General features: G+C 41.1%; 5 protein-coding genes across 5 annotated transcripts; 4 read left to right on the top strand and 1 right to left on the bottom strand.

The window, feature by feature from the left end:
- The first annotated feature begins 19 nt into the window (after nt 1–19).
- On the top strand, nt 20–2441 carry LOC117146895 (nucleolar and coiled-body phosphoprotein 1). The gene is made up of 3 exons (XM_033313500.1): nt 20–738; nt 1119–1522; nt 1751–2441. The coding sequence occupies exons 1-3, from the start codon at nt 154–156 to the stop codon at nt 1770–1772; spliced, it is 1011 nt and encodes a 336-aa protein (XP_033169391.1). The 5' UTR covers nt 20–153; the 3' UTR covers nt 1773–2441.
- Nucleotides 2442–2632: 191 nt separating this feature from the next.
- LOC117146896 (NADH dehydrogenase [ubiquinone] flavoprotein 2, mitochondrial) lies at nt 2633–3854 on the bottom strand. The gene is made up of 3 exons (XM_033313502.1): nt 3687–3854; nt 3039–3557; nt 2633–2891 (listed from the first exon to the last, which is right to left on the bottom strand). Exons 1-3 carry the CDS (start codon nt 3723–3725, stop codon nt 2721–2723), a joined length of 729 nt encoding a protein of 242 aa, XP_033169393.1. The 5' UTR covers nt 3726–3854; the 3' UTR covers nt 2633–2720.
- A 327-nt stretch (nt 3855–4181) lies between these two features.
- Nucleotides 4182–6480, top strand: LOC117148399. Its single transcript, XM_033315763.1, has 4 exons — nt 4182–4349; nt 4411–4701; nt 4903–5090; nt 5143–6480. The coding sequence occupies exons 1-4, from the start codon at nt 4214–4216 to the stop codon at nt 6214–6216; spliced, it is 1689 nt and encodes a 562-aa protein (XP_033171654.1). The 5' UTR covers nt 4182–4213; the 3' UTR covers nt 6217–6480.
- A 295-nt stretch (nt 6481–6775) lies between these two features.
- LOC117148232 lies at nt 6776–8084 on the top strand. Its single transcript, XM_033315525.1, has 2 exons — nt 6776–6925; nt 6995–8084. The coding sequence occupies exons 1-2, from the start codon at nt 6843–6845 to the stop codon at nt 7908–7910; spliced, it is 999 nt and encodes a 332-aa protein (XP_033171416.1). The 5' UTR covers nt 6776–6842; the 3' UTR covers nt 7911–8084.
- A 294-nt stretch (nt 8085–8378) lies between these two features.
- On the top strand, nt 8379–12551 carry LOC117147617 (transmembrane protein 41 homolog). Its single transcript, XM_033314574.1, has 4 exons — nt 8379–8816; nt 9001–9283; nt 10540–10668; nt 11928–12551. The coding sequence occupies exons 1-4, from the start codon at nt 8795–8797 to the stop codon at nt 12436–12438; spliced, it is 945 nt and encodes a 314-aa protein (XP_033170465.1). The 5' UTR covers nt 8379–8794; the 3' UTR covers nt 12439–12551.
- Nucleotides 12552–21803: the final 9252 nt, after the last annotated feature.

The raw sequence follows: 21803 nt of genomic DNA, 5'->3' as shown, positions 1-21803 counted from the left end.
TTTTTCGTTTCTTGCAGTCTGGTAACACTGCCAAGTGTACAGTTGTCAAAAAACTCTATAAAAAATTTGTTTTGCTGGTACGCGGCAATTGAAATAAATCGTCATTGTAGAGCAAATAGGACGCTGTCACACAGCCGGATAAACAACCGCATTATGGCCAAGGCGAGTAAGAAGCTAGCAGAAAGTAAGCGCAGGAACGGAGTCGCCGACGAGAGCGAAAACGAGGAGATGGACCAACAGAAGTCCAATGGTACAGGCCAATCTTCCAGAAAAACGCCGAATAAACGCAAGGCTAAACTGACTGTGGCCTCTGGCAGCGAAGACAGCGATGGCCAGACGTCCACCTCCAACGCCGCGGATGTACCAACTGCAAGGAACAAGCGCAAGGTGGTCAAGGCCAGGAACGCTACCACTTCGGCCCGCAAAAATGGCAAAAAAATCGTTATAGAGGATTCGGATGATGATGCTAATCAGTCCGATGTGGACCCTAGTGCCGACAGTTCGCCAAGGAAGCCAGATATCAAACGCCAGACACGGCGATCCGTGCGCGGTGAAACGGAAGATAGCAATGACCTGCCCTCCACCTCCAAAGCCGCCGCACATGCAAGTCCGATCAAGAAGCGCAAGCTGAGCAGGGTTTCGACCTCTTCCGTCAAAAATGGCAAGAAGGTTGCTGAAAAGGATTCTGAATCCGAAGTCGATGCTGCAACAGATGATGACAAACCAGTTCAACCCCAGGTGAGACATAAATTCGAAAAATCAAAGAATATTAGACCCAATTAGATACTGAACCCTCAGTTCATTCTACGAAATTCTGGTCAGCATTTTCAAAACATTGAGACTCAAAACCTTTTGAAAAGGTTAGATTATTTTGCATGTTTAATTACTTATACTTATATTATTTGAAATCATTAGCGCTAACTGGCGTACATATAAATATTTATGCTTTTAAAACATTAAAATGTGAAATGCTGATGAGAAAATGTAGTCAGTTGAGAGTAATTTCGTTATATGGCGGTTACCTTGGCCAAAAATGCCTCATACTTTCACATTCATTAGTTTAAAGGACAGTATTTTGATCAATTAACTCCAACTTTTCCATCTTTGCTGCTTTGCAGAAGATCGCAGCTAAGCCGAAGGCCTCGCCAAATGTTAAGAAGGCCAAAGGACGTGGTCGACAGACCGCCGTCGCCAAGAAAGCCGACGATTCAATCGACCCAGAAAAGCAATGGGAAGTCGAAAAAATTATTGATCATGTAGCCACCAAGGAAGGTGACATGTTCAAGATCCGATGGAAGAAGTATGGAGCAAAGGATGATTCTTGGGAGCCAAGGAAGAATCTGGCGTGCGATGCTCTAATTGAAAAGTTTATGCGGAAACAAGTAACAGAGCAAAACGTGGACGTTAAGGAGCTGCGGGAATCGCCCAAGAAGACCGAGCGCCTTGTCGATGAATGCTATCCCAGGACAAATCTACACAATCGTATTGAACGCTCCTCGAAGCGCTCTGCCGCCAAAAACCGGTGCGTTTAATATCTCTATATACAAAATTCAGGTTAGAATAACGACACTGTGGCTGTGATGAATTAAATTCAGTTATTCCTCAGTTGATACTTTCAGTTTATATTTGCCCTTTTCGTTGTTTAATTTCACGCATTGTGTCTGATTTCTTCTATATTTTGTTTATAGTTTTGATATCCACACTCAGCCATGATACTCATATGCAAATAAACATTTATTCTTACTTTCAGCATTTTCTACGGCGAGGAATGAGGAAGGGCAACGGTTGCCCCTCCACGATGTAAACATCAGCGATGGAAATTCATGTAGGAATTTAGTACACTTTTTTTTTTTTTTTACATATAATCTTACAAAACATGCGGACAGAAGTACGCGGATAGGTGACCCATGCCGGCTCCAGTTGGATTTTAATGGAAAATTTCCGTTATCGTTATTAGTTTTAAAAAAGCTCGCGGGCAGAGCCAAGCCGCATCATGTCCACAATCCTGACTATTGGCGGACAACTTCACGGGCAACACACATAACTAAATATTAAATTCGGATTTTAGCACATAAGTGAAATCGACTGCAGCACAGGGCGTACATACATGTAGTATTATATCTGGTTAATTGCACTCAACCAGCGTAGAATGTAAGGCATAATTTCTGTAGCTTTAGTTGTATCCTTTGAGTAATTGATGTTTGTATTGGTTAATCGCCACAGCTGAAAATAGCCTCTCAACTACTCTTCCAATCATCTTAATTCATAATATTCGTTCATACGTACGTACGCCAGTGTACATTCAATTATAATAAGCGAACATTATTATTAGCAATGGAACATGCGTACATATGCAATAGTACACATCATGCAAAACCATTATAATTAGCAATGGAACCTTGCTGTTTCCACTACAAAATAAAATCATTTAATGTACAAGATATGGAAAACGCACTTTTGGCTTTCATTGGGGTTCTGGCGATATTCCATATCTAATAGAAAGTACTAGTATTCTCGAGTTCGTTGGGGTGTTATTATTTTATGTGTAAGCTTTCGAACTGGAAAGTGATTGGTAATCATCGTATGAATGTGCCAAACGAAAGAAAATCTATTATTATAAAAAATGCAATAATCCTTTATCAATGACCTCTATAAGTTGCTTAACATTTATTTAACGTTCGTTCGACAATCAGTGATAGGTTCTGCTCCTTGCACATCCTCTACAGACCGGCCTGCAGACCAAAGCCAGGACCCTTGGGCTCCTCGCTCAGGGAAGTGGGCTCGCCCTTTGGCTCGCTGGCAAAGCGCCCGTTGCGTGGACCAGGGGGCGATATCTTATCCGCCTTCAGGTCGTTCAGGATGTCCTGCATGTCCTTAGACGTCAGATCCTCCTGCAAAGCGAAGGAAACGTTAAAAATGTCGGTTTGCACAATATAGAGTCGATTTCAGCGCATTAGGATTGAATCTTTGGACAAGGCTAAGAGTGAAACTGGCGTTTCCCACCAACAAATGACCAGGAAACAGCTAGAATTGCTTACATAGTAGTCATCGTTAATCGCCACCATTGGCGCATTGACACAGGCGCCCAAGCACTCGACCTCCGAGATGGTGAACTTCCTGTCCTTGGTGGTGTCGCCGACGCCGATGCCCAGCTGCTTCTTGCAGGTCTCCAGGATGTCGTCCGATCCGCGGAGCCAGCATGGCGTGGTGGTGCACACCTGGATGTGATACTTGCCGGTGGGCTTGCGCATGAACATCGTATAGAAAGTGGCCACCTCGTAGACGCGCATATTGGGCAGCTGGAGGATCTCGGCCACCTTGTGCATGGCGGAGATTGGCAGCCAGCCGTACTGGCGCTGTGCCAGATCGAGCAGCGGGATCATGGCGCCGCGCTTGTGCCCCTCGGGATAGATGCTGAGTATGGCCTCCACGCGCTTCTTGTTCTCAGCCGTGAACTCGAACGGGATGTTGGGATTATCCTCCGGTGTGTCGCGATGGACGAACAGATTGTCGCTGGCCCGGGCACTGCTGGTGGCAATGGCCCGGATGTTGGCGCGCTGCAAATAACAACACATATCCTTAATGTTATTGTTTTCCTGTCGTCAATTATATAACTCGGGGAACAGGTTGCCTTCCCTGGTCGACACCTCGAATTACTGACAAGTTTGGATGGCTGCGCTACTCACCACGGCGGCCAGCGTCTTGGAGGCACAGTTTGTCAGCATTCTGGCGTTTCCAAAATAATGAAAAGGCTGAAAATTTGCTCTTATGTTATGTGAAGTCCGTCGGCTGCTGTCAGTTTTTTTTTAACAAGCACCGCTTACAGCTGATTTTCGGCGGAGCGTTTGCCAACACTGGCGCTTGTCGTAAGAGATGAGCGAATCTCTACTAATCTTGTACAACATTAATTGCACTTTTAGTGATTTAGTCACTATAGAATTTAACCGATTACAAAAACATGCATGTTTTTTTATAAATCCAAATGCAGATATTCCTTCATATTTAACAGCTTAAACAAATAAAACTATTAGTTCAATTAATATTCAGCGGTACATTACATTTTTCATTATTTGTTTTAAATATTTTTTCTAAAACAGAAAGCGATATATATCGCCGTGAGATCAAATCACTTTTGAACAAGGATCGCTGTGCCTTAGCATTCGATGTTCGATAAATTGCTAAACGCTTAAACTTGTAAGTTTATCGGGGGGAAATGTTGAACGGACAAAAAATGGAGAAATATCCACTAGTTACAGAATTTATGGGGCAAAATTGGCTAAAAGATACCCAGATGGCGCAGTTCGAGAATGAACTCAGGAAGAGGAAAGAATTGATAGTCGAGGAGCAGAGTGAGTGGACATAATGCGCGAGTCTCCGCGCGAAACTTCTACATGTTTCTGCTTGTTGCAGTCATAGGGCCGCAATTGGAGCAGGTGCTATTCGACCTGACTTTGGCCAAGCAATGCGCCTTGGCAGTGGAGAATAACGGTGCCGGTCTGGCACAGGTCAACACCATGGTGCAGGACTGTATTTTCCAGATCACGCGAATTGAGGAGCTGCTCGAAATGGCCGGGCTGCAGGACATCCTCTACTACACGATGCATCGCAAGGAGCAGGAGTTCCTGCACAAAATTAAGCTGCAGGAGGATTTGGCCGAGCAAGAGAATCAGCAGAACACCATCCTCGAATCGCGCAGTATCGGTATGATTCTGTATATTAATCACATTGCCATGCAATTTACATGCATATAAGGTATTATTGAATACGGTATCCATTTAAAGTCTGCCATATAATCATAACCAATAAAAAACATTTTCATTTTTTATTTTATGCCCCTTCTGATAGTACATGTTCATGTCCCTTGTGTTATTTGAATGATTCTCAAAATATGTTCAATTTCAGTCCAGGAACTCCGAAAAGAGCAAGTCTCAAAAAAAGAGGCAGATAAGGAGCTAGCCTCAGTGGACGACCAACTGGACCAGGCGGATCGCGAGTGGACAATTACGCTGAGAAGTATGACGGATAATCGTAATAAGAAGATAGTCAGCGTTTTACAGATGAGAAAGCTGATCAACGAATTGAAGGAAGAGGTGAGTAGCTGCGAAATATCCATTCCAAGTGAATAACTTTTCCGTTTTTCAGTTGCAAAAAAGGAATTTGATTAAAACGGTTGTCACTAAGGGCGCAGAACCACATTTGGCTGGTGTTCTATCCGCTGGCAGCATTTCATCATTTCAGTCCGCTTCGGATTTCCTTAACAACTTTATCTTTAAGAATATCAAACTAGATGGCAATAAATCCATGACGAGCGTGAATAGTGAGATCACTACTAAGAAGCTGGAGACTCCGCTGCGATCCATTTTGGTCAAATGCAAGGAGGACGAGCCTGTTGCCATTTCCAACTCGCCAACAAAGCAAGTGCGTTTTTCTCCCTATCCAGAGATAAGCCATATCGAAGAGGATAAATTTGAGAAGCCCGATTGGCTTTCTCGTTCAGAAGAGGCAGATGTCCCAAATGCGGAATTAGAAGAGGACGCTGACGAAATAGAGGCCACTGACGAATATTTTGAGGAAGTATCAGAAGAAGAATCCGATGACGAAATGGAGCTGAAAGATGAAGGATTTGAGCAGGAAGAAAATGTAGAAAAGTCAGAGAAGTTGTTGGATCCAGAGCAGGACAGATATGATGATAAATCTGGCTCAGAAGTGGAGGAATCCGTATCGGATGACAAGGAATCAGGAGGCGAGGCATCAGGAGAGGAAGAGCCGGCTGATGCGGCCAAACAAGTGAAATTCGGCGAAAAACCGCAGCCTGATGAGCAGCCATCGAATGAAATTTCCGATAAACCACAAATAATTAGAGTCGACACTCTCTCACCCATCAAAAACATATCATCCTGGACCAGCGACGATATACCCACAACCTCCAAGGGCACTCTCAATCGTTTTACTGCAGCCCAGTTGATGAACTATGGTAGCGATCGCGATGCAAACGAGGAGCCGCCTAGCAAGAGTCTAAAATTGGAGGAGGATGAGTTCCCAATGACCCAACCAATGCCGGATTACTTTAAGCATCCGTCGTCCACATTCAACAACTTTGATGATCAATCACTGCGATTCAGCTCGCCCCATAACAATTTTGACGATGATTACCTTCTGAACTTCAGCGATGATAATGATGTTACTCCTACTGCCGCCTCAGCGTACATACTTTAAATTGATAACGTATTTTGGTCAAAAATTAATGTGTGTTCTTGATAATAACGGACAATTAATTTATATCCAGATACTAATGCATTGCCATCAGCAATCAGAAAAAATTTCACTTCAGCTAAATTATTTGTAGCTTTATAATGAGATTAAATTGCGTACATATGCATATGTAAATTTAAATCATACGTGTATAAAAACAGACAGATCGAAAGTGCCGTTTCAGACTTTCATTTTGTCGCTGCTTATAAACTAATAAAACAATTAATTAAGCCATAAATTCATGACTTTAATTTTACTGCAAACGGTAAATTTTCAGACTTTCAATAAAATATTTTTCTCATTTCAGCATAGAAATCTTTATTGAAAATGTATATTATATTATTATTATTTTATATATTATATTTTTTATAATTTTATATACTATTATTTATATATTTAAAGAACTAAGAACAATTTCAATATTTCATTTGTAACTCTTGGCGCCAATGGTTTGAGTCCAAGCTTAAATCAATTTGGTATATTTATGGTTTGTTTTGGTATTTGTCTGCATGCATCTCGTTTAGTATTTTTGCCCATGCTGTCGATACCACGAGTTTGTTTTATACAAATTGAACAAAAAACCCAGATAAATGGCTCGGAAACGAAAGATTCCCGTGCGCAAGCACCACGGCGTCCGTGATCCCCTCAAGCAGCTGGAACAGAAGGAGAAGAAGTTCGTTTATAGTGGCAAGTCAGTCGAAAAAGGCAGCTAAACTAATATCTGCACCATTTCACATTACAGACTTTCCAAAGTAACGAACAATCCGCCTGTGAAAAAGGATGAGCAGCAGGTGTCCTTCAAGTTCCGTCAGTTTCAGCAGCTGGCAAACGCCACCAAATCGGGCAAGAAGCTAAGATTGGGCGAAATCGGACGGGAGGATAAGCCCAAATCCTCTCCAGGATCCAAGCCTGGCAGTAGTTCCTCCTCGAAGGAAACGCGTAACATAAAGCAGTTCGCCAACGAAACGGACGAGGATTATCTGCGCCGAGTGAACCGCATGACCAATGCATCCGTACGGGAAGCCCACTACGAGGCCAAGTATGGTGTGAACGTGATAAGAAACCCCAAAACCGGAGAGATTACTGTCCAAAAGAGGCCGAAAAACGAGATCGATGAGCTGCTCAAGCAGAAGCAAAAAGAGCAACGACTGGCGGGCAAAAGGGGTCGCAAAAAGGTTCAAGTCGTACACAAGCCCATGGATGCGAAGACTAGTCGCGAATTGGTGAAGAGGGCCTACAAGGAGGCCCAGCAAGAGGTTGATACCGAGGAGAAGCAGATTGCCGGGCCAACGGAATTCAAAAAGGATGTTGTGGCATTTGGTGAGATCGTCCATGCCCCACCTACCCTCAAAACCCTGCCGCGCAAGGCGGAAAAATGTGAAACAGTGCCGCGTCCAGGACGCAAAACAAATCTCCTTCTCAAGTCCATGCTGAATCCCGACCAGGGTCAGTCAAATCGTGGGCAAGAGGACGACGACAGCAGTCGACTAAAGCTGGCTGCCCAATCCAAGAGCGCCTTCAAAGCACCCACCAAGGCCCAGATGAAGGGCAAGCGGAAGGATCTGCCCTTGGCCACGAGATCAATGCTCGAAACCGAGCGCAGCAAAATGGTTCAGCTATACCGTCAGCTCAAAAACAAGACAACAGCAGATTCCTAACAGATTCTAGACTAGATACCAACGAACTTTTTTTTGACATGAAAACAAGTAATTCTAATCCCTTAAGTTACGTGAATGCATTTGCTACCCACTGAAGTGCGGTCGTAGTTTCATTATTGAATGTTTAATATATTGATGAGATTTTTATTAAATCTATTTTCATACAAAAAAAAAGTGCAATGTTTAATTCCTCTATTTCTAGCAGTATTTCATGGAGGTGGTAATAAAAATAAAGTCTTTTGGCAAAAAAAAGGGCACAATTATGTTAATAGATACAAAAAAGTACTTCACTTGCTTATGCACACACTCACATTTTGTATTTACGTATAACATTACAAAATATAAATAAAATTTAAAGAAACTGAAAAGGGGCGCTAAATATGACCAGATTTTATTAGAAGACCATGTTCAGTTTTGGTATATGTGCGATAACTGTGTTCTTCAGCTTGTACTTATTCAACACAGCGCCTTCGGCCACACTGGTCGTGACGGAAATTTATGAAATTAATTTATTTTAAATACACTTTTAAGCGTGATCGTTCGCCGCAAAATTCGGTTGAAGTGAAAAACAATAGAAACAAATAAAAAAAATTGCGAAGAGCGCAGTAGTCAACAATTACCCTAGTTAACGCAGTTTTAGCCAACTATTTTTTTTATATTGATTTAATTCATTGTTGTAGACACACGCACACACACACGCATAGGCACGCGGAAAGGAGAAGAGCAACAAATTGTGACTGGCGCGCAAATAGACACACAAATAGCACTAACAATTGATAAATTGCCTAGACTCTAAATGAGTCAATCGTGAATTAAAATCGGATTTAGAAGGCTTATTAATTTTTCCTTCAACTCGGGCTTACGTACATCGTGTCAAAGCCAGAATGTCTTACTGCAGTGGTGTGGGTGAGTGTGCTGTTTTTGTTGTTTTTGCTTATCAGCTGAGCGAAGGAACGGTGATTAACCCGCAGCTAGTGCGCAGCCCGTGAAGCCAAAAACGACAATTAACCCTTAGTCAGTGCATTCTGTTCACCACCACCCCTTTTGCTTTCGAATGCATATTACATCTGCATGCCTTTTTTGTTTTTAGCCCTCTCCGCCGACGAGGGGATTACAATGCGCAATGGCAGGGCAAAGGCGCTCCAGGAACACTCCCCGGATCAGGTGGCTACTCCACTGTTGCCACAGGTGCCGCCACAGGAGCAACAAGATCTTAATCAACAGCAACAACAACAGGCCACTCCGCAAAAGCAGGCCATGTCCGCAGACGAGAAGAAGGCCACCAAGAAGTCCCTGGTCATCGTAGCGGGCATATTTGTGGCCAGCTTGGTCACCATGTGCTATGTGTACGCCATATTCCCCGAGCTCAACGCGTAAGTGCGTTTTTCTGGGGTTAAAGCGCCACCAATGTGTGTCCCCTGCGCATTCGTGCACCTGTAAGGTGTTAAGTGGCCTCCATGTGTGTGTGTGTATGCCTTGCTTGTCTCGCTTGATTTGCGAGCAGAGATGTCGACTAATGATCCGCTTAAAATAGCTAGACCATATCCAACTATGATTAGATATGCCAGGTAGTCATTTATCTAATGCTAGTTATCTCCATTACGCTTCTAAATGTATCTTTTATATTCAAATATCATAGATATTACATTTTTAGAATGTAAAACTCTTATTGAAAATAACTACTTGCATTGGCCAGAAAAGGCCCATTTGAATATCAAAATATTTACTATAACAGCCAAGTTAAATAAGTAACTTAACTCAAATGTCATTTGCATGAAAAAAACCTTTTTGCGCACGATTATTTTTATCTTTAAACTTTACCTAAAGCGGATTGTTATTTGAAAGTCTGGTTATGTGAGGGACTAAAATAATAAGCACTCAGTTTGTTTAAAGTTCAAGACGTTTGTGTACATATATTTCTAACAATTTGAATTCATAAGAATTTTATTTGCATGGAATCAGCAAGTCAGCGAATAATCTTGGTTTTTTGTCAAATTTGATCAGCAATCGTAAGGGGTTGAAAACATAAGTGCGGATCCCTCTAATCTTTTTTAAAGTCCCTTGGCAGAGTCATTATTCTTATTGATAATGCTGTGAAATTTTACTTATCTATTCTGTTGTACATTTCTGTGTTCGTGCCTTTTCACCGCATTGGCATACAGTGATTATAAAGTAATTGAAATAGTAACCAAATCATGATACCTTTTACGGCATTATAAAAACACTTATCTGTATATCGTGAGTTTGCTTCCATTCAAGAGGCGTTTTGGGCAGTAAAGATAAGAACTATTTACAAAGAGCTGTTAAAGTATAGTATTCAATAAATAACAATGGTTTTTTATTTAGTTAGTTAATCAAATAGTAATAACATATACCAGTCCCTATCAACCAAACTTATCTAAATTTGTAAATTAGGAAATATTTCAATTAAGCTCCAGTTGAGTAGCCAGTTTTGACTGGAAAATGTCTGAAATTACAGAGCTATCTGGCGAGAGGGTTTACTCGCACACACACACACACACACACGCATCGAGTCACGCCACCGATATATGAAGTATTTTTTGTATACATATATATATAAACTGTGTTTACACCTCGTCTCGGTTTTGTTCTTGCCCAACTTATGCAGATCGGAGAAACAACACTTGAAAATTCCACGTGATATCCAAGATGCTAAGATGCTAGCCAAGGTCCTTGATCGCTACAAGGACATGTACTACTTCGAAGTGATGTTCGGCGTGGTGGTCGCCTACGTATTGTATCCTTTTACCAAATCCAAATAGCCAAAGTACGAAATATGGCATGAAAAGTCGGTCACCGACTGATTAGATAGTGAAAGAGTTCTATTGTCCGGCGGTGACCTTGACCCGATTACCAAAAATGAAGACCCCGCCACCACAAACTATTCACGGTCAGTCGGGCGTTTGTGTGTGTTTCCACCTTAATTAATTCACGATCACCGTTTGAAGCACATAGTGTGCATATTAATTACGTGGGCAGCACGGGGAAGTGCGAGCGAGATAGCTGTAGGAAGCAGGGGAGCCGCTGAGGTTGCCTTCCCGCTCTCACTTACTACTTGCACTCTTTAGAGTGGACCTTATTCCTTTGGATTTTCTTCAAAACTAGTTTTTCAATGCGCGTATGAGTAATGAAATAACGTATACGCAATGTTAATTGTTTTGCCATTAGTTTATTTTGAAATTAATTTGCTAACCAAAGTGGATTGAATATATTTTAAAATGATTAGTTTTTATCAGTGCGCGTCAAGTTTATCATTGTATTAAGGTCCACCCCAGTGCACGCAGAATGTGCTGCCTAAAAATCGACTTTGGTCGTTTATATGACGCATTATTTGTATTTGTTGCTGTTTGCGTCGTGAAAATCAGCTGAGCTGGACATTATTTTGTTGTCGTCAGTGTTTTGATTTGTGTATTTTGTTTATTGCTCTTCTTCTTCCGCACTCAAGTGTGTTTTTAGCAGGAATAAACAAAAAAATATAGAGGCAACCTATAAGCAAAATCAAAAGCCAAAGCACATACGTAACTTTATAGCCTTGCGCGCCAGTGTGTTAGTGAGCATTTTTTATTGGCCCGTGCATTTGTTATCGGGCATTTGTTGAATACGTGGTCCGATGCCAGATGGAACGAGAGTGTGGGGGATTCTCGGACGATGGGGGTGTCATTGTCAACTCTTTTCGTCTATAAATACCCGCCCACAGACGTTCGAGCACGCGTCCAACTAGTCGTACGATCCGTCTTTAATCCCAAGCACAGTGCTTCCAAGAAAGAACGTATTTTGCTAGCCAATGTGACATGACATGTTTTTAGACCTAAAATAAACTAAGAATACTGGCAATCTCTAATAGTTTCGCTAATTTTGCCATATAAAACATATCAATGTGGCAATACGTCGAATAGGTCTTTAAATTTGGTTGCCACTGCATTCAGAAGGGCAGCCAACATTCAGATGAAACCGCCTACGACTGGTTACCTTGACCCAATTGAAATCCATTTATAGCCTGCAAACATTCGCCATTCCCGGATCGCTGTTCCTTTCGATTCTGCTGGGATTCCTGTACAAGTTTCCGATCGCCCTGTTCCTCATCTGCTTCTGTTCGGCGCTGGGCGCCACCCTATGCTATACACTTTCCAATCTGGTCGGACGTCGTCTGATCCGTCACTTCTGGCCGAAGAAGACAAGCGAGTGGTCGAAGCACGTCGAGGAGTACCGGGACAGTTTGTTCAACTATATGCTATTCCTGCGCATGACACCGATCCTACCCAATTGGTTCATCAACCTGGCATCGCCGGTCATCGGTGTGCCGCTGCACATCTTCGCATTGGGTACCTTCTGCGGCGTAGCACCACCTTCGGTGATCGCCATCCAGGCGGGCAAGACGCTCCAGAAGATGACCAGTTCGAGTGAGGCTTTCTCCTGGACCTCGATGGGCATCCTGATGGCCTGCGCCTGTGCATCCTTGCTGCCCGGTCTACTCAAGAACAAGTTTAAGCACAAGAAGGAGGCGTAAGCTGGCCGAAGAATGTGTCCGAAATATATTTATATATATATGCTATTCCCCAAACCGAAACCAAAACAAACCGAAAAAATAAATTAATTGTAATTTATACACTACGCCAGAAACAACACACAAACCGATTCTTTTTTGTTTGTAAGTTTTTTTTCGGAATGCCACTTTGGGTCTCGATCCACTATGTTTAAGACAACTACAAATTATCTTTGTTTATCCTATTAATTAAAATTATAAATGTTTTCTGAACTTATTCTTACCAAACAACTTTTGCATCATATATTTCCATCAATCGTTTTTAAGTTAGTGAATTTTTGTTTAGTGCTATTGCAGTATTTACTAGAAAAGTTCTCCTCTAAGTGAATCGAGTTAGCAGAAATCCATTGAATATTACGCAGCGTATGTAAGTTAAAATATTATTAAAGTATGTATGTGTCTGCAAGTAAATGTTAAAAAAATACAAATTACAAATTATGTGTTTTTATTTTCGGTGATATCTAGACCTAAAAAACTATGATGAGCAAAAATATCTTCACGTTGTAGGGTCAACAAGTCATTTTACTCACATGAAACTCATGCAAATAATTTGTATATTAACAGTGAGATTAAATTCAAATATACGTTATAGATATAGTGAAATTAAAGCTTATAAAGTTCTGTGCTTAAAGCTATTTTTGTTGTGTAAGCTTTTAAAATGTTTGGCGGAGACTTTGAATTTACTTTGCAAGAGCTTTGGTCTTCTACCTTCTCACCCATCTTGTTCATTTATATTGGCCGAAACTTTGGTTTCCCCTGTCGCCTATTCTTTGTTATGGTTTTAATTAGCCTTTATTATTCTTGGCCCTCTGCTCGATTTTTCTTGGCCGCCTTTTTGTTATTCTTGCGGTTTTGGCAGCCATTTGATTTGTGTGCTCAATTAGTTAGGTAAACTTTTTTAAAAGGATTAACTGCTGAGATCCGTTTTTCAAAAATATTTTTAATTTACTTTCGCCGAGACTTTGCGTTGCCCCACGAGATTTTTCACCAACAGTCTGCTGGCTTGTGGTTATCATACCGTAGAGTAAGGGGCATACCACATATGTTGCAACTTATGTATTTAACTGGTAAAAGAAATCGTTAACGAGCCTTGTCCGTCCGTAACTAAAAGAGGTAGGATGAAATTTTTTTGGTACACTTTGAATGCCCGATTTTTTAGCTGAGTAATGGGTATCTAATAGTCGTGGCACTTGACTGTAGGGGTCTCCCTTGCTTTTTCTTAGAAGGTCTTCAAGCCAGACAGGTGTCCCCACACACAGTGGCGAAGAAAAAAAACAAGAGAGAATGCTATAGTCAAGTTCACCGACTATCAGATACCCGTTACTCAGCTATTGTGAATGCGAACGCGAAATTTCATAATTTTTCTAGGATATCGAATAAATATTGAGTACAATGAGAAACATTTTTAAAATTTTTCAGAAAGTGACCGTTTTGGCGGCTTTAGGGCGTTGGAGCGTTACATACTTTTCAACGAATCTAGTATACCCTTGTACTCTACAAGTTACGGGTATAAAAACCAGAGAAATTTTGTCAAGCTATACCAACTCGCTCATCATGGTCGACGTGGCTCTTATCTGCTGTTGTTATGCTTTTCGTAATTGATTTAGGACGCGTGTAGTGAAACATAAAGGACTGTGATGAGGAAAACAGTGGGTATTGCCGTATGGGGGAAGGCATATATGTACATTGGTTCGAAGTATTTCCATGTTTAACAGTAAGTTGAAGGTTAAGAAGACTCAAATGAGCTCTGTTAGGGAAAATTTGATGTGCTGATGAATTCGCGCATCCTGATATGTAATTTATTTGATTTAAGGGCTTGTAAGAACCCAACCATTGGGTTTCTCATATCGATGCAGTACTGCACAACCGTGCCAGCATAGAAATTGTATTAACGACATCATAATTTCTCTGCCATGCGTTTCATCAGTACAAAGGCGTACACTCCAACTTTTGGCAATTGCCTAAAAAATATGCACATCTTTATTGGGCTTAAGTAGTACAGATATGAGCTTGGCTGCTGCGAGTGTTCCTGTCTGTTTCAGGCAACAAATTCTGATCACTTAAGGCGTCCAGACAAATGGGCGTGGCATTGGAGGCAGGGGCAACCAAAGGGAATCATAATCGTTTGTAAATTATGCACTTCATTAGTTGGCAGCCATGGGCTTTGTAAAAGCGATTTACATAGTGGAAATGGGGAAGATTAAATTTTAAATTTAATAAGCAGTTGGTAAGCTGTATATTTGCTTAATTGGTATGTTTAGGCAGTTTGTAAGGGAAATCCTTGATTAATTGGGTTTAAAGCTTAAGTTTCAACAATACACTTTAAACGTTAACTGAAAATTATGATATTTTATATATTTTTGTGAGCTAACTCCATTTTTTTCTTGTCAAAGAAATCGACTTGCTTAATTATAGGCTCACTCTTTTTGTCGCACATTCCCATGCTTTGTTATTCTGTTTTTTAACCAAAGGGTTAAATATTTTCGTTTTAATTTCGCCTGCCCAAATGAGTTTTTTAGGCATTCGAAAAGGCCAAATTGTAAATCTCAAGTGTGTTTTCTGTGCCAGAGCGGACGACTCTAATCCACTTTGTCGCCGAGTCTGCCAATTATGCAAATCAATCAGGACGAGAGAGGGGCGGACGCACTTGTCCGCTTCACTAGCGAACGTGCCCTTTTGCAATTTTCACACTGACAGCGCACAGTGGGTCAAGTAACTAATTTATAATTTTAATTCCATAATTGAAAAGTAAATATAGGACAGCAATACGCATAAATTATTACAAATAATTAATTTATTTTCAAAAATTACGAAGATAACCGAGACTCCTGGCTACCCCTCATCAATATTTGGTCCATCGTGCCGAATTTCAATAAATGCCATATTTAAAAGAAGATACGTCCTTGGCTTACATTTTGTATGTGTCTTTACATGTAAGGGTTAATATTTAAAGGACTTTAAATGAGCTTCTTGATGAATTATTTTTAGAAATTACGAGGATTAGCGAGACTCCTGGCGCCGCCAATCAATATTTGGTTCAACGTGCTGAATTACAATTAAAGTGCTACGTTTTTGGCTTACATTTTTTTTCAGCTTAAATGATTGAAAAAAATGTAGAAAATAACCGGCTACAAAAGGACGTGAAACGTCCTGGCCCAGTGTTCCGAGCCTCAAGTGTTTGAAAAGCCTGGAGCTCGAAAGTGAATCTGCATTGGGCCGATGATTGAGGCCCTGGCTTGGTAGTGATGTGATGTGAATTGGCCGACGTGACAGGGCCGACAAAGCGCCACAATTTGCTAGCCGTGTATTATTTTTTAATTGCCATGCCAGGAGGACCTGCTCTATGTTTGGCTTCCATAGAGGATGAGAAACGAAATTTCAATGCCCGACGAGTGCTTATCGAAAACTCAACCAAAACACGCACATGCGTTCGCTTTAATCCAAATTCAATTCACTTTGTTCAACCAACTTATAGCAACTCTCGGCCGGCAACAATTCCAGTCCCTCACAAAATTCCCAATCGCCATTATGGCCATGATGTCTGTGGGCAGCAGACCAAGGGATCCGAAATCTGAACACGCCGCCCAACAAAACCTGTCCATCCATCTACGCATCCTTGTGCCAGGCCACTGCTTAATTAAATAAGATTGAAAAGCTTCAATTATTCAATAGAACAATAGAAGGGATTGCTTGCCGTAAGCTGCGTTCCATATCAGTACGAGTATAAATCTAACACAAAAAAAAAACACTGGAAAATGCACCATTTTCTTACTTTTGCTGTTGGCGATTGAAGTGTCGAAAATGATTCCTTATATCTGTTTTTCCACAGAATTAGGTTTAAGGTTTCGCAACGCACTTTGTTTGCCTACGAAGGCCATCTGTTATTGCATCTTTTCGACCGACTGAGCATCTCGAAAGCCGTGCAGAAACAAAGGACTTCCCAAAGGGCGCCCATGCAGACCGGCTAATTGTAAAGTCAAACAGAAACTGTTAGCCAAATGGTTCTGGAAATAATCGCCGCAGGGATGAAGGATGTGCGTTGCTGGGTCCTTTTGCAGCGGCCCTAATTCTAATACTAATTCGAATCCTAACACATTTGCGCCGTCGATTCGCTCCTTTGACTGCAGCCACGACGACGGCCATGGGTATTAAAAAAGTTTTCAATTTCGTTGACGTCCTTGAGAGTTTTCTTCGGCAGACGCGGCATGTATATATTTTTCCTATGTTGCTGGATATTTGATACTCAGTTCTTAGATTTCACATGGCTAAGGTTGGATGTAAACAAAAGTATAGTTGCTCAGTGGTAAAATATTTAGTGTATATTTACAGCACATTTATTTGTACCACATTTGTATTTGATATTCTCAACTTACATCTGAGCCACATTGCAAATGTATAAATGCCACGTTGCGTATACGCAATATTTTCAAACTAAAATCGATTATAGTTATTGAAATACTCATAAGTGATTACAGGATATCTGCTGTATCTAGAGTCCGCGTACTGATTGCCTTTTTTATTTGTCTTCTGGCGAAAAGGGACGCGAATAGGCGAAGGCCACTCCATGGGCACCACATAATTTTAACTTTTGTAGGCCAACATAAATACTTGATTAAGTAAATCCACATTTGTAGACAGACTTGAGACGAGTTGGGACCCACAAGAGAGTAAAAAAAAAAAATGAAAGCAAATGGGGAGCCTTTGACCCGCCGATCGTATGTTGTGGCCCCGACTTCTTTTATGTTTCTCGATTTGCATAATTTAGCAAGCTGAATAGGCGCGTGGCTAGGCTCGAAAGTTATACCCAATTTGGCCAGTAATCAGGTTAAAATGGCTACCATGCTCGAAAGTTAACCTGTCTGTGGCGCGACTCTGGGAATTCCACAAATCTTCGATAAATCCCGACCAGATAAATATACTACTAAATATACAGAAATAAATAAAAGAGCGCCCAGTCATACAAAACAAACAATCAACTTGAGTATCTCGCCGAATCGCCGGGCAAATAATGAAGCAATGAAATGGCCAATTTAAATCAATGCTCCTCTTCGTCCAGACGCAAAAAAAACGCTTAAAAGAGAAAAAAAGCGGGGCAAAAAGAATGCGAATGGCCAAATTGCCTTTCGGCCAGCTCTTTTCGTTGTTTTTATTATTTGTGCCACTGCTGACCCATCATCGTCTTCTACATGCCATTAAATGTTGCAGATTTTCGACGGATTTCAGTCTGATTCGCTTTAGAGCCACAATCAATCGAACGAAATCACCACTTTTGATGGCGAGCGCTTTATGGCAGTGTCTACTGTAGTAAAATCCAAGATTATAACTCACTTAACGTGCGAGGAATTTTTCATGCATACTATGTGTTATGATTGGCTGGTTAGGTCTTAAATATTTTGTTATTTATATCATTATTAATTAAATACATTATGAATATATTCCTGGCAGCTCGGATGGCTTTCGTTTCGTTTGGAAAATATTAATTAAATTGTTATGTAGGCTTCTGGTGTCATCTTAAGAGTCCTTTCTGCCGTACATATGCTTGCCAGGACTAAGTATGTGTGTCTTGACAACAATGATAAATATTGATTTTACACCATCGATGGCGACAACAATTACAATGATAAAAGATTGGCAGCCGCTTTTCTTTGACATATGGCTGTTCCTGCGTCCTGCGTCCCTCGTCCTGCACTTCGTCCTGGCCCCTCAATGCTGCGTACCGCCTTCCATCCATCAGCTGGATCCTCCAGAGTCTAGACGTTTCCACATAAAAGCCTCGACGTCTCGCTTTTCCTTTCCACTTTTCACTTTCCCCCCCGCGTCTGACACAAATTTTTTTGTAATTATGCGACAGATTCGTTTTTCAACGGCCCATGTTTCTTCACACTCACATTTTTTTGTTGTGTGATTTTTTTTCCCACCTTGTTTTGTTTGTTGCTATCCTTGCGCCTTCCTCCTGCGCGGATCCTTTGTGCTCCTTTTTAATGGCAACGCTTTGCGTGCCTAATTTGCAGCGCACACGGCGCACATTAATGAGGAGCGTCCAAAAAGGACGAGGGCGAAGGGCGACGGGGCAGGATGTGGGACACTGTGGAGCAGGATCTTATTTTATCAGGAGGTGGGCCTCAAAATGCATTTGTTGATCGTACCATAAGATCTTAGCATCTGTAACCATGGAATGTTTTTCAATAATAAATAATAAGAATATAAGGTATAATAATAAAGTATGCTTTTAATAAAAATTCTTATTTGCGTAGTGACGAAGGCTACCCCAACAAACAATACTGATCGTACCAAGCCAAAGCTTATATAACCATTTAAAATTATAAATAATAACGATATAAGGTATACTGATTTAATTAGTTTATTCCATTTAACTGTAGACGGCAGTCAGCGTAGTGACGAAGGCTACCACAGTATACATAGGCGAATAGATGAAAGTCGGCTGTGGTCCGATCAGAATATGTAGTACGTCGAAAGATATTCCGAAAACTTAAGAAATGGCTTGCCATTTATACTTATTACTCAATAATCTTAGATATTTATTATAAATAGAATATGAATACTTATTTGTTGAAATTTATTGCGAATTTTATTTAGATTAAATCCACTGTAAGTGGGAAATAATATATCTGGCGATATTATATGGCAACCCGTATGCGCGCATGATTAAATAAGATGGAAAATGTAGCCAGGGGCGAAATTTTCCGGGGCGGGCGCTGGAGTGTCGAGTGAAATGCAATTTCAACGCTTTCTTTTAACTGTTAAATTAATGATGATAAAGTGCGGACCAGCCAGAAGAAGTGGGTTAAATGGCGCCCGATTGCGGGGGAAAGGAGGGGGGGGGGGGCTAGTGGAGGCGATGGAGTACCAACGTTGGAGGATCCTTCGGCACCTCAGAAAATCGGGCCTATATTCCTGGGCACACACGCATGAAATTAATTACGAAATGCGTGGGCGAATGTGCAAAAACGTTTAGAGCAATTTAATGCCTGTAAATAAAACAAATTGCAAAGCAAAACGCACAGCGACACCAATGGAAAAGCAACGAAATCTGAATTCAAATGAGAAATAGAAATGCGGGATGGTTGGGAATCTAAATCGATGAGTAGAGTATCCTAGAAATATATTAAATATAAAGGTATTATTTAACATTATTTGAAATACTAACATAGTTAGTCTATAGATGCAAGTTAATAAGATAATAAGTTCATAGCTCATAAGTTCAAAAGTTCATATTATTGGACTTAAGCTGCAAAATATGTGTGTATAAATTAGATATTTTGAAATCATATGGTCCTATTTTTAATTAAATTTTAACAATAAAATAAAAGTGTTAAAAAACGATAGGATCTCACGGTTTTACCAAGTTTGTTTTTTCCAGGGTATCACAGAGCAGAGTAGTGAGAATCAGACGCAAAATATGCAGACAAACAAATGGCGGGCAAAATCTGACGTATGTCATGTGTGCGAAGGGGAGGGCACCATGCTGTCGCGCGGTGGTGGGAGCGAGAGGGGCAGAGGCGTAAAAATAAAATGAAATTTGACACTTTGTTTCTTTTTGTGGGTGCCAAATAAAAGCGTTTGGCGTGTGTATGTGTGTGTGGTGCCATTGGAGTTGTTCTTGCTCTTTTGTGGGTTATGAAATAAACACACTCTCTCGCATACACACATACACACACACACACACACTCACACACTCCCACATGCACTCACGTATCACAGAATCACAGAAGTGAGTGTTTGTTGTTGGCAGTAGATTTTCCGATCATTTTACGCGTATTTTACTCCGAATGCCAAAACCAGCATAAACGACCTTGGAATGGGCATGGGAGGGCCCCAGCCACCCACTTTGCGCCCATCGCCCGCAAACAAATCGACTGCGACATTTACAGGACCCCAGTGGCCTTCGGCCCTCCCGTTTCTCCCGACCACCGTGTCCTTTTCCCCTGGAAACCGTGGCAAGCTCGAGCAAACATCGGAAAACTGGGCAGGAAACAAAGAAAACTGAGATGCCCTAAAAGGTATGCTATATGTTTTCTAAAAATTCGAACCAAAACCAAGGAAAAACTTCAAAACAAAAGTTTTTGCTATTTTCTAAGACTTGCAAGTAATATTTCTGGCTTAATATTACGAATATTATTCGAGTTTGCTGTGAAAAATCGAACATTTAAAGACCAAGAGAAGAACGCTACAAACTGCAAGACAAATGGCCTCCTTGGCCTTTTGCCCAACACCTTTTCCATTGAGGTAGTCCCTTTCAGTGACAACAGCCGTTCACCAAACAAATGGAATGGAAAAAGTGTCACAGGCAATGCGATGCAAGTGCATCACGCATCCGCCCTGGTGTACAAATTTCAGAAGCAAAACCGAAAATCGAATCGCAAGAGCACTAAATAAATACACAAGACTATATAAATAAAGTTAGACCAACGGTGTGGGTTAAATCAAAACAAAAGAGGAAAAGGGCCAAGACAACGGACCAGAGTTGGAAAATTTCATTGAAACAAATTTGAAGATTAAATTACAGCCATTTACCTCGGCAAATATTTGCTGCGAAGATTCCCCCAGAGAAATGGAATCCGCTTGACTGCCGGCGATGATGAAAATGAAAATGAAAATGATGATGATGATGATGATGATGATGATGACATTGATGGGCTAACCGACAATGGACGTGGGATAGTGCCAAGCGATCGGGAATGGGCACTCAAATCACAGATTGCCTTCTGTCCGTCAGGGGAGCATGTGTAAAATAAATCAAATTTTATTGGGCTAAGCGGTTAGCATGATACCTAATCCCAGTTAACAGACTATTTGACAAGTTAAGGTCTTAAGTTGGAATATTTGTATGGTATGTACAGTAGGCATGTAAGTTAATTTACTACTTTAATGCATCACAGGTTGCTGCGTATCCATTGCGATCCGATTCTTCTATATATATATATATCTATATATGTATATATCCCTTTAGGCAAATCGAGTGGCGAGTGGGAAATGGTCTGCGTTTTCCATTTCGCCGGAGGAGTTCAAGTGCCAATGTGCTGTCAAAAAGTTGCTAGTTGTTGGTTATGTGTTTTATGCACCATCTACCCCTGACATTGGATTTTTACAACTTGTCTGAACTGGCTTAAGTACAAATTGAGTTTCACTGTCGTCCATTGTTGTTGGCGGCTCCTTATAAACATTTAAGGTTGTAATATTGTTGTGCTGGCTTTTTAATGGCTTTGTTCGCCCTGGGCTGTCCTGTCTCGCCCCACTAGCCCCATCTCTTTCGCGCGCCATCAGGCCGTCTCTTTCGCGGGTGAGACAAAAGCGCAGTGCACATAAAT

The sequence above is a fragment of the Drosophila mauritiana genome, chromosome X, assembly GCF_004382145.1.
Source record: "Drosophila mauritiana strain mau12 chromosome X, ASM438214v1, whole genome shotgun sequence".
Taxonomy (NCBI): Eukaryota; Metazoa; Arthropoda; class Insecta; order Diptera; family Drosophilidae; genus Drosophila; species Drosophila mauritiana.
Note: the sequence above shows the minus strand (reverse complement) of the source record. Positions and strands in the feature narration are given on the sequence as shown.